This window comes from Mesoplodon mirus (assembly GCF_964341445.2).
Source record: "Mesoplodon mirus genome assembly, chromosome: 3".
In the NCBI taxonomy this organism is placed as follows: domain Eukaryota; kingdom Metazoa; phylum Chordata; class Mammalia; order Artiodactyla; family Ziphiidae; genus Mesoplodon; species Mesoplodon mirus.
Window position 1 is genome coordinate 84,884,546 of NC_138978.1, and position 12,980 is coordinate 84,897,525.

General features: G+C 40.8%; 2 protein-coding genes across 5 annotated transcripts in view; both read right to left on the reverse strand.

Annotated features, from left to right (window-relative positions):
- Nucleotides 1–12,980, reverse strand: part of KYAT3 (kynurenine aminotransferase 3) — a 62,055-nt gene that overhangs the window by 11,539 nt on the left and 37,536 nt on the right. For all 4 annotated transcript variants that reach the window (XM_082614617.1, XM_082614619.1, XM_082614620.1 and 1 more), the window contains exons 11-13: nt 6,881–7,067; nt 3,052–3,128; nt 2,560–2,646 (exon numbers count right to left, since the gene is read on the reverse strand). In XM_082614617.1, coding sequence (XP_082470743.1) covers nt 2,560–2,646; nt 3,052–3,128; nt 6,881–7,067 — 351 coding nt within the window. The remainder of the gene's footprint in view (nt 1–2,559; nt 2,647–3,051; nt 3,129–6,880; nt 7,068–12,980) is intronic.
- RBMXL1 (RBMX like 1) lies at nt 10,559–12,567 on the reverse strand. The gene has a single exon (XM_082615684.1). The coding sequence runs from the start codon at nt 12,424–12,426 to the stop codon at nt 11,251–11,253; it is 1,176 nt and encodes a 391-aa protein (XP_082471810.1). The 5' UTR covers nt 12,427–12,567; the 3' UTR covers nt 10,559–11,250.

The following is a 12,980-nucleotide window of genomic DNA, read 5'->3' on the forward strand; positions in this document are numbered from 1 at the left end:
TTATTTGTTGTTTTTGCCTTGCTGCTTTTAATATGATTTCTTTGTGTTTAATTTTTGACAGTTTGATTAATATGTGTCTTGGTGTATTTCTCCTTGGATTTATTCTGTATGGGACTCTCTGTGCCTCCTGGACTTGATTAACTATTTCCTTTCCCATATTAGGGAAGTTTTCAACTATAATCTCTTCAAATATTTTCTCAGTCCCTTTCTTTTTCTCTTCTTCTTCTGGAACCCCTATAATTCGAATGTTGGTGCGTTTAATGTTGTCCCAGAGGTCTCTGAGACTGTCCTCTGTTCTTTTCATTCTTTTTTCTTTATTTTGCTCTGCATCAGTCATTTCCACTATTTTATCTTCCACCTCACTTATCCGTTCTTCTGCCTCAGTTATTCTGCTATTGATCCCATCTAGAGTATTTTTTATTTCATGTATTGTGTTTTTAATCGATGCTTGATTCATCTTTAGTTCTTCTAGGTCCTTGTTAACTGTTTCTTGCATTTTGTCTATTCTATTTCCAAGATTTTGGATCTGGGAAATAGAATCTTGGATCATCTTTACCATCATTATTCTGAATTCTTTTTCAGGTAGACTGCCTATTACCTCTTCATTTGTTAGATCTGGTGGGTTTTTATCTTGCTCCTTCTCCTGCTGTGTGTTTTTCTGTCTTCTCATTTTGCTTATGTTACTGTGTTTGGGGTCTCCTTTTTGCAGGCTGCAGGTTTGTAGTTCCCGTTGTTTTTGGTGTCTGTCCCCAGTGGCTAAGGTTGGTTTAGTGGGTTGTGTAGGCTTCCTGGTGGAGGGGACTAGTGCCTGTGTTCTGGTGGATGAGGCTCTATCTTGTCTTTCTGGTGGGCAGGTCCACGTCTGGTGGTGTGTTTTGGGGTGTCTGCAGACTTTTTATGAGTTGAGGCCACCTCTCTGCTAATGGGTGGCGTTGTGTTCCTGTCTTGCTAGTTGTTTGGCTTAGGGTGTCCAGCACTGTAGCTTGCTGGTCGTTGAGTGAAGCTGGGTGCTGCTGTTGAGATGGAGATCTCTGGAAGATTTTCGCCGTTTGATATTATGTGGAACTGGGAGGTCTCTTGTGGACCAGTGTCCTGAAGTTGGCTCTCCCACCTCAGAGGCACAGCACTGACTCCTGGCTCCTCAATTTGGGATGATGTGTTGTCTATTCATGTATTCTACAGATGCAGGGTACATCAAGTTGATTGTGGAGCTTTAATCCGCTGCTTCTGAGGCTGCTGGGAGAGGTTTCCCTTTCTCTTCTTTGTTCTCACAGCTCCTGGGTCTCAGCTTTGGATTTGGCCCCGCCTCTGCGTGTAGGTCGCCGGAGGGCGTCTGTTCTTCGCTCAGGCAGGATAGGGTTAAAGGAGCAGCCTCTTCGGGGACTCTGGCTCACTCAGGCCGGGCGGGAGGGAGGGGCACGGATTGCGGGGCGAGCCTGCAGCGGCAGAGGTCGGCGTGACGTTGCACCAGCCCGAGGCGCGCCGTGCGTTCTCCCAGGGAAGCCGCCCCTGGATCCCGGGACCCCGGCAGTGGCGGGCTGCACAGGCTCCCGGAAGGGCGGTGTGGGCAGTGACCTGTGCTCGCACACAGGCTTCTTGGCGGCAGCAGCAGCAGCCCCAGCGTCCCATGCCCGTCTCTGGGCTCCGCGCTTTCAGTCGCGACTCGCGCCCGTCTGTAGAGCCCCTTTAAGCAGCGCTCTTAATCCCCTCTCCTCGTGCACCAGGAAACCAAGAGGGAAGAAAAAGTCTCTTGCCTCTTCGGCAGCTCCAGAGTTTTCCCGGACTCCCTCCCGGCTAGCTGTGGCACATTAGCCCCCTTCAGGCTGAGTTCTCTCCGCCAGCCCCAGTCCTCTCCCTGCGCTCTGACCGAAGCCCGAGCCTCAGCTTCCAGCGCTGAGCGCCCCAGCGGGCGAGCAGACAAGCCTCTCGGGCTGGTGAGTGCCGCTCGGCACTGATCCTGTGTGGGGATCTCTCCGCTTTGCCCTACCCAGGTATGTGGGGGGTTTCTTGCCTTTTGGGAGGTCTGGGGTCTTCTGCCAGCGTTCAGTAGGTGTTATGTAGGAGTTGTTCCACGTGTAGCTGTATTTCTGGTGTATCCGTGGGGAGGAAGGTGATCTCCGCGTCTTACTCTTCCGCCATCTTACCCGGAAGTCCCTTTCCTTTTATTTCTTGAACACATTTATAATATCTGCTTTAAAGTCCTTGTCTGATAATTCCTACATCTGGGTCACCTTAAGATCTATTTCTATTGACTGCATAGAAGTCACATTTTTTTTCATTAAGGGTCACATTTTCTTGTGTCTTCACATGTGTATTAATGTTTGGTTGCATGCTGGACATTGTAATGTTACAGGTAAGGAGTCTGATTACATTGTAATCCAGTAAGCTCAGCTTCAAAAAGTGCTGAGTTTTGTTCTGGTAGATTAATTTTATGGCAGCAAGCCAAAAATTAAAAACTGCATATGAGTACATCATGTCTAGCAACAGAAAAAAATGGTGATTTATAAATCTGAAGGAAGGACATTATAAATGTGTTTTTGAGTAGAACAGGGAACTTACTTTAATGAAGCAAAACCGCACAAATTTCTCAAACTGTAATTTGGTCTCTGCATTACAGAATGCTGAAACTGGGATGGCTGACAATTTCTGAAAAAACAAATAGGAATATAAAATAGGATAAACAGGAAAACTACTTACACTTTAAATATTAATTTTTGGAGCATAAACATTAAAAACAAATAGATACTTCTAAATATTCACAATAATTTCCAAAAGAAAAATGTTTTTAAAATCCTCCAGGGAATTCCCTAGTGGTCTAGTGGTTAGGACTCCACACTTTCACTGCTGAGCACCTGGGTTCAATCCCTAGTTAGGGAACTAAGATCCCGTAAGCCATGCAGCGCAGCCAAAAATAAAATAAAATCGTCCAAATAGCTATGAGTAGAATATCATGTAACAAAACTACAGTTAACAGTTTTCAAAGCATGTCATCAGGTTTCCTTCATAAATTATAACATACAGCACAATATTGCAAAGGCCAATAAACATTACCTTATTTTTAGTCATCCATTTTACAAATTTATAGTCATAAGGTTCGTTGCTGTTCTTCATATCAGAAAGGTCTGTATCTAAAACAACAATAAAAATCGGATGGCCTATGTATTACATCTGAGGCAACGTGTATTTCATCTGTCTATCAAGATTCAAAATTTTCTCTCAAAATGTTCTCATGCTGGATTCATACTGCATGGTGTGGTGGGAAGTAAGGAATTCACAGAGAAGCTTTACTGATACTCTAAGGCAGTACTCACATATACATCTGATTGATCATGCTTGTGTATATAGCTTTTAGCATTGGAAGAGAGTAGGAAAGGGGAAGGACAAAGAAGAGTGTTGCCTTTCCATTTAAAAATAACATAAGCCTCTATGATCATTATTAAGGAAATAACACCTAAATTTAGAGTACTCATCTGTAATAATTATGTCTCCAAATGGTAATTCATTATTAGATTGTAAGCTCCACAGGGGTATTGCAATCTATCACTATCCCCATCTCCTATGTCAGAGTCTAGCATATAAGTAATGAAAAGCATATTTGTAGAATGAATAAGTTAATATTATTCATTATTTATGAAGGGAAAATGCCTATGTAGTTCTCCAAAGTGATATCTTTATTGTTTCCTCTTCCAAACATTATGCTTAAAAAAATTTTCTTTTAAATTTGGTGAAAAACTTCAAATATATAGTCTTATACTTATCTCTTGTTCCAATCTTGCTTTAAGGTCTGGGTAAGATATTTCTCTGGCATTCAGATTCAGCAATCTACATTTCATATTGTTTCGATTTTATTGACTTGTACTCAAGATCTTTTTGAATGCCCCAAAGCAACAAACATTGATGGCTACTGTAATCAATGAAATTTTACAATTTATTACTCAAAATAAATTAAGGCAGTTACCTTTACCTTTTTTCTTTTATTCACTAAATACTACTGGGTCCCTTCAAATTAACAGCGTAAAAACCTTGACATTGCAGAAAGTTTCACCTGTGTTTTTTTAAATGACTTAATATGGTTTTCCTTAATGATTGTATTTCAATTTTCTCCTGTGCTTTAAGAATGTAAAATTTCCATATAATAATGCTAATAATACTCTACCATTTATTACTATTTGTTAAGCATGTTACATGATTCTCTCATTTATTTGTCCTACAATTCTGATAGAAGCAACAATCCTCATTTTACAAATGAAGAAGTTAAATTACTATTTCAAGTCATATGTATGTATGTGTGTTTAATTCAGATTTGGCTCTAACAAAATGACAAATTAAAATAGAGTCTAACTGTAAATTACGTGAAAACTCCAAGTGACAAGTACACAATAGTAGCATACTCAAAGGTAACCTGGAGAAAGGAGTGATTACAGCAGTAGAAGAAAGAACAGGAGGGTACTTACTAACTGTAATTGACACAGGCTGTACTACTCATTCTTTTTTTTTTAATTTTTATTGGGGTAGAGTTGATTTACAATGTTGTATTACTTTCTGCTGTATAGCAAAGTGAATCAGTTATTTATTTATTTATTTATTTATTTTTGCGATACGCAGGCCTCTCACTGTTGTGGCCTCTCCCGTTGCGGGGCACAGGCTCCGGACACGCAGGCTCAGCGGCCATGGCTCACGGGCCCAGCCGCTCCGCGGTATGTGGGATCTTCCCGGACCGGGGCATGAACCCGTGTCCCCTGAATCGGCAGGCAGACTCTCAACCACTGTGCCACCAGGGAAGCCCTGAATCAGTTATATGTATACATATATCCACTCTTTTTTAGGTTCTTTTCCCATATAGGTCATTACGGAATACTGAGAAGAGTTCCCTGTGCTATACAACAGGTCCTTATTAGTTATCTATTTTATATATAGTAGTGTGTATATGTCAATCCCAATTCTTCCAACTTATCCCCCCCACTCCACGCCTGCTTTCCCCCTTGGTAACCGTAAGTTTGTTTTCTACATCTGTGATTCTATTTCTCTTTGTAAATAAGTTCATTTGTACCATTCTTTAGAATCCACATATGAGCAATATCATATATTTGTCTTTCTCTGTCTGATTTACTTCACTCAGTATGACAACTACTCATTTATTCTTGTAACGCTTAGAAAAGAGAGATTTATTGCCATGGTGCTCAAAGAAAAATAAGGGAATAAATACAATCCTAAAGACTTTATAGTTAGGAGAAAGTTGGAATCTACTTCTTTTGAAGCCTTGAGTCAGAGATTCTCAAAAAAACTAAACAAAATATTTCTTATTGAAGGTAGGAATTTGAACCATATTATAATAGCACTAGCTTATTTAAGTAACCTATGAGAATCAAAATTGGTTGTTGCATTCCCACTATCTCCTCCCTAATTTTGGACTTTATCTCACTAGAACAACTGTAATAATCTTATTTGTAATCTTGTATTCTAATCAAATGTTTCCCTTTTTAGTTCTAGGATGATGCTCACTGGTCAGGAAAGTTACTTAGTATAGCAGGAAAAAGATAAGTTCACTGGTTAGGACATGAATCTCTGGATTCAGAGCCCAGCTCTGCTACTTATTAGTTGATTAACTTCAGTAAATTTCTTGATTTTCTATCTCATCTTTCTCAACTATCAATGGGGATATAATAGCACCAATCTCATAGGGCTTTTGTGAGAATTGTGATATTTGTAAAGCTCTTAGCATAATACCTACTAGATCATGAATGCTCAAAAATATTAACCAGTTAGCCATTGCTATGAGTTTTAAAGAGAATTACTATGTCCATGAATTTTATGGCTCATTTTGATTTTTAAGCTACCATCAAGTGAAAGTGTTGGTTCTTGCTTCTGTCTTTAGCAAATTGTGGGGCCAACCTCTAGTATATGGAAGAATTTCTACACTCAAATCCATCTGAGAAGATGAAAGAGTAAAAAAAAATGAACTTCGTCTTCACATGTAGAAGGGTCTTATAGATACTAACATTTTTCTCACACAGGTGAAGGAGGAACATAAATAACACACATCTTTTTTCTCCATCATCATTAAAGGTTTTCTAGCCCAAATCCTTTCTGCTCCTATTACAACCACACTAGTTCAAGATCTAGGACCTAAACCAATATTACATGCAGGTTGGATCAACTGAGGATAGAATGAGAAACTGTTTAAGAGCTTAATGCGAGCAAAAGTTGCATTACTGTCCTTTTGATGTTTAATGTCAAAATGTGATAAGTGCCTTTTAGTTTGGTTCTAGAAAAGACTTATTCTTATCAAAAAAGCTGTTAAGTTTACTTTTATCCAAGAATTATGTAGCTAATTCCATTTTTCTATTTGCCTTTGCTGCCATGAAGTTTGGACTCAAGTTAATGCTAACTACAATACAGCTGACCCTTGAACAACACAGGTTTGAACTGCATAAATCCACTTATACACAGATTTTTTTTTCAATAGTAAATATCATGGTACTATACAATCCAGAGTTGGTTAAATCCACTCAATAGCATCAATATTCTAGAAATCATATTTTTTAAGTAAAAAGGAAACTAAAATTTTACTAAAAGGAACACAAGGAACATATATTATTTCATGTACGTGTGTTTTAAATTACATACCAGAACAAGATGACAGCAAATTCTATGCTTAATAGAATATCTAGAACAAACAACTCCAAACCATGTAACAACAGGCATATTTAAGGTTAAGAACCTAATCATCAAGATGATTGTAGATGACTGACATTGCGGAAATCCATTTTTCCATAAGTGAAATGCTGATATGGCTTTGACACCAATCTTTTCTTCATAATTCTGATATAATTTCACTCTTAAGTTTCTGTATGTTTGAAATAATAAAAACTTTACAAACCTAGCAAAGACACATCAGCAATGATGAAGTATCCCCCATCAGGAACTATGGGTTTTAGGCCAACACTTTCAAGTAAATGTACCATCCGATTTCTTTTTACTTCTAACTCTTTTGGCAAAGAATTAAAGTAGCATTCTGGGTCATCCATGCGCTTGATGTCAATCCAAAGAGCTTGAGCCAAAGCTTCCTGTATATTAAGATTGAAAAATGTGGAAAGGAAATATGGTAATGTTATTTACTGCAGAATTTATTGGTATAATAAATAAAGATTGTTGGCAAAAAGTCGTTCAGGGAATTACAGTTGATTTCCTGTGAACCTATGTGAATTTCTACAGATTAATGGAGGAATCAGTTACATGGAAATGATTAAATCTAATGTGAAGAGCTGAGAATGAACCATGAATATCCAAACTGAAACAGAAGTACAGTTGTCCCTTCGTATTCACAGGGCATTGGTTCCAGTATTCCTGCAGATACCAAAATCCATGGATGCTCAAGTATCCATAATACACTCAGCTCTCTGTATCCCTGGGTTCTGCATCTGTGAATTTCAACCAACTGTGGATCCACAATCTTTGGTTGAATCCATGGATATAGAACCCATGGATAGGGAGGGCTGACTGTAGTATATAAAGATGGCTTACTTGGCAATGCAAAGACATAGTTGTTTTCTATTGAGGTTAGCTTTAGAGTTACTTGCTAGATCTAAGTCTGAAAGATGACCAGAGAAATGATGAACCAGCCAGCATTTCCCCATTACCTTGCAGGACGAGGTAGCATAAATGAAAGTTGACCCGGGGCTTCCCTGGTGGCGCAGTGGTTGGGGGTCCGCCTGCCGATGCAGGGGACGCGGGTTCGTGCCCCGATCCCGGAGGATCCCACGTGCCACGGAGCGGCTGGGCCCGTGAGCCATGGCCGCGGAGCCTGTGTGTCCGGAGCCTGTGCTCCGCGGCGGGAGAGGCCACAGCGGTGAGAGGCCCGCGTACAGCAAAAAAAAAAAAAAAAAGAAAGTTGACCCACTGTGGCATTCCTCTTAAGTGTGCATATCCCTGCTCTAATCATTCACATCCCAGGAAGGACGTCTAAGTCCCACAGGGGTTAGAAATGAGTTTCTGGGGGCATGTGGAGTTACTTCTCTACCATTCTTCAGGAAAGTCAGAAGAGAAAGGGCCAAACAAAAAAGCCTGTGTTGTCTAGATCAGGCAGGCGTCTTAGAAGGCAACAGGTCAGGAACAGATAAAGAAGTCCAAATCAGGGCATCCATAGAAAACAAGGATGTGTACAAGCAGGAGGGCAGAAATTTGGTAGGTGAACTTAGAAATACCGGTTCTCAGAGCAAACAAGGAGATCTAAACAAATAATCAAGTACCCGGGACAGTTAAGAGACAGAGGGGCAGAACAAAATTGCCAAATTTTAAGGAAATTGATCAGAACCAAGAGACAGCAAGAACTAAAGGATAAATTCATTCACTCAGTCAATATATATTGAGTACCTATGTTAAACCTGGCATTGTGATAAATACTGGGGATATAATGATAAACAAGATAAACATGGTCCTTGCCTTTATGGAGATTCCAATTAGTGCGTATTGGCAGGGACATGTGAGAGGAATGAGAAAGAAAACAAACAGATGAAAAGGTCAGGATATAATTTGGTCTGCTGGAAGAACTGAGAAGTCTGGTGTGGTTGAAGGAGAGCAAGAGAGATAGCATGGCAAGAGAAGACACTGAGATGGAGAAGGGCAAAATCACAGAGAAGACTGCATGTCAACAACATTCAGCTGGAAAACAGCAATAATAATAACTCCCCAGAACTAAAAAAAAACTTGGATAAATAAGGATCAGTTGCTTCAGCCTCAGAATCTGTGGTTCACCATTGGAATCTATGGTTCCAGTCTCCAAACATGGTTGTCTGAGGGCATGGGAAAGAAACAGGCACTTAGCTGAAATGGCGAATAAGATAGTTCAGAAAAACATTTTCTAGGTTCTTAGATGAATCTTTCTTTTCCTCAGTAACTTATTATTCCCTATAGTAAGAGATATTGCCTAGAAAGTTCAAAGCCCAGGAGACATAAACATCTGTCCTCACTGTAAAATTATACTGGACTCCTCTTGTTGTCTCACACCCCACATGTGATCCACTGGCCAATACTGTCAGCTTCACCTTCAAAGTATATGCAGAACCCAATCACTATCTACCACTCCTACCATCCCCATATGGGTTCAGTCCATTGCTGTCTCTCTCCTGGATCATTCCAATAGTCTTCTAACTCAACAAAGCGGCTAGAGTCCCTTTGATAACACAAGTTAGATCATGTCACTCCTGTGCTCAAAACTCTCCAGTGGCTTCCTATCTCACCCAGGCTTTACAGTAACAAACATATCCCTACTCGATCTGGCTCCCAGCTACCTCTCTGATTTATTCCCTCCTATCCTTCTCCCTTGATCATCCCGTCCCAGCCTTTGTGCTTTTCACTGGTAGAAACTGCCTGCCCTAGGGCCTTGTACTGGTTTTCTCAGTCTGTAAGGCTCTTCTCTAGTTAACCATGTGACTGCTTAACCTTCAGTTCTCAGCTCAAATGTCACCTTCTCAGTGAGGCTTTCAAAGATTACTCCTTTTAACATTGTGTATTTTCCCCATTAGCACTTCATCTGTATTTTATTTTTCTCCATTGCTTCTATCAACATCCGACATATTATGTTATTAGGACATTTACTTGTTTTTTCTTTGTTGTTGTTTTTTTTTGCGGTACGTGGGCCTCTCACTGTTGTGGCCTCTCCCGTTGCGGAGCACAGGCTCTGGACATGCAGGCTCAGTGGCCATGGCTCATGGGCCCAGCCGCTCCATGGCAGGCATGTGGGATCCTCCTGGACCAGGGCACGAACCCATGTCCCCTGCATCGGCAGGCGGACTCTCAACCACTGCACCACCAAGGAAGCCCCATTTACTTGCTTTTGATCTGCACTCCCCCACAAGGCTGTAAGGTCCAGAAGGGCAGGAATTTTTGACTGCTGTATCTCTAATGCTCAGTAAATATTACTGAATAGGTGAATGGATCTATTTTGAGAGGATGAAATGAGTTTAAAATATAATAAAACCAATGTCCGACTAGGCTTTATCACCATATCACTTTAGAGAGTCACTGGAAAAAGAATTTTAAATTAGGATTTTTTTTCTCCTTTAGTAGGTATTTTTGAAGGGAGGCAAAAAAGTTTATTATAGCCAACATATTTTTTACTGTTTTGGCCTTTTAACTGCCTTCCAAAAAAATAAATTTTTTCTCAGTGTTCTGATTATTCACAAAGTAATAGTACACAGATCCCTGTTTTACAGATATTAAAAAAATAGAAAATATAAAAAGTCTTGCAACCCACCCCTGACCCTATCTACTAATTTCATCTATTCCCCCCTTACCCCTACAAATAGACACGTTTACTAGTTTCTTACAGATTCTTCCAGAGATCCTTTAAGAAAACAGAAGCAAATCGTTTCCCCCCTTTCTTATACAGAATATAGCATAAATATATACTGCTCTGTATCTTGCTTTTTTTGCTTTATATCCTGGAAATCTTTCCATGTCAGTAATTATAGAGCTTCCTCATTCTTTTTTCTTTCTTTCTTTCTTTCCCTTTCCTGTTTTTTTTTTTTTTTTTTTTTTTTTTTTTGCAGCTTCATGGTTGGTTTTGGCCAAACTTTTTATTTAGTATTCTGTAGTTGCTTAACACACACTTAAATGGTCTTATTGGGGAGGGGGAAAGGGGAGGTTCTTGTAGATTCCCAAGGAAATGTCAGAAAAGCAAAATATGGCCAGCACTATCCATTTGCTTTTTTGGGTTTACTGGGCAAATAGCATTTTCCTTACAATATAAGCATCTGATCTCAGGTTTTTCATACTGAGAACATTGAGATTTCAGTTTGAAGACACTGAAATCCTAAGAGTAGCATACCCCGACCACCCTCTAATAGCTAGCTTGTTTGTATAGGCAGGAGGATTCATCTCTCCATTTTAGATGAATAGATATTTTGTGAAAGATCTTAGAATTGCTTGCCTCATTTACTGGGGAAAATCTTATAGAAAGTGGCCTTTAGGGACACTTTTACTTGGAAAATTACAATACTAGTACACATGTCAAGTCTTAACACACTTAACATTTGCTTGTTGAAAGTAATTCATAAAATCAAAGATTAAACATGTTTTACTCTTTTTCCTCACAAGAACATAAAAATTATGGAAGGGGAACTTAACAAGAAATTTAAAAAAGGTAACACAATCTTTCCTTTTAGTAGTCCTTGGGTAGTTATGATAGAATAGGTTCCACTTTTGTTTGTTTCTTTGAACAGGGATTTTGGTCCAAAGTTTTGTTTGTTTTTAATATCTGCTTCTGCCTCCCCCTCTATCAGATCGGCTTCCTCCACAGCCACCACCTCTTGGTGCTCCGCGGCTTGAACTGCTGTAGGAATCTCGTGGAGGAGGGTACCCCCTTTCCATAGAAGGGGGAAGCCCTCTTTCTTGTCTGCCAACCCGATCACGACCACTTGAGTAGAGATCACTTCGGCTGCTTGAGTAACTGTCTCGACTTCCACCATATCCGTCACGTGAGCTGCTGTAATCATCATAGCGACTGCTTCCACCATAAGATGGCGGGGGCCCTCGTGTAGGTGGAGCACTACGTGAGTTACCATAACTCTCATATGAATCTCTGTAGGAACCTCCACTTGGATGATCTGAATAGTCACGATCACGACCATAGCCATCTCTATCACTATAGCCTCTTGATGGATAGTCATCAGGTGAACTGGAATGACCATAATCACGGTAAGTATAATCTCTTGGTGGTGGTGCATAATCTCTTGTATCACGAGAACTTGGGTAATCTCTGCTTGAATAGCTGTCTTTAGTAGAATATCCATCATCTCTTGGGGACAAATAAACATCTCTACGAGAGGGCAGGGGTTCCCTTCGAGGTGGACCTCCATAACTATCTCTTCCACGTGATACAGGAGCTCTTCCTCCCATTCCACTGCTGCTGCGAACTGGTCCTGAAGGGGCAGATCTTTTAGGAGGAGGACCCCCACTTCGTGGCGGTGGTCCTCTTTTTACTGGAAGTGGTCCCCTGGAAGAACTCATGTTAACATTCATGGAATAACCACCATCATCCATGTGCCCTCCACGTGAGGGAGGTCCCCTGGTTCCTCCACTTCCTCCTCTTCCACCTCTAAGGCCTCTTGGAGGGCCTCTGCTTCTTGGAGGTGGAGGTGGTCCACGTCTACCACTTTCAAATGATGGTTTAGTGGCTTGTTCTACCTTGATGGCTTTTCCATCTAAGGACTTTCCATTCATGTCTCTAGCTGCATCCTTAGCATCTGCTGGGCTTTCAAAGGTGACAAAAGCAAATCCTCTAGATTTGTTGGTTTCACGATCTTTCATCAAGAGAACTTCCACTATTCGTCCATATTTGCCAAATACTGCTTCAAGAGCTTTCTCATTTGTTTCTGTATTGAGGCCACCGATGAAGAGCTTTCCTGGACGATCTGCTTCAACCATTTTTATCCCTCTGGTGAAAGTCGGAGGGGTAACGACGGTTTCAAGCTCCTACGAGCTTGCCGACGGCAGCTTCCTAGCAGCTCAGCACGAGGGACGGTGGTCGATCCCGAGAAACGAAGCGAGAAGCCACTCGCACTACTGCGCAACGAGCTCCTTTCTGTTTTTTTCACTTTTAAACAGCCATGGTGATACAGTAATGGTCCCCAAAGATGTCTATGTCTTAAAATCCAGAATCTGTAAATATGTCACCTTGCATGGTAAAATTAACTTTGCAAATGTGATTTAAGTTAAGATCTTGAGATGGAGAGGTTATCTTGGATTATCTGTGGGCCTAATGTAATCACAAGCACCCTTATAAGGGAAAGAAGGTGGCAAGAGAGTTAGTGTCACAGGGGGACGTGTATTGACAGAGGCAGAGGTTGCAGTGATGTAACCACAAGCCAAGGAATGTGAGCAGCCCCAAGAAGCTGCAAAAGACAAGGAGCAGATTCTCCCTTAGAGCCTCTAGAGGGAACGCAGCAAGGCCAACACCTTCCTTGTAGCCCCATAAGACC

Bases quoted from the DNA above. Each gene is read 5' to 3' on its own strand.
- RBMXL1 (XM_082615684.1), bottom strand. From the start codon at position 12,426: ATGGTTGAAGCAGATCGTCCAGGAAAGCTCTTCATCGGTGGCCTCAAT.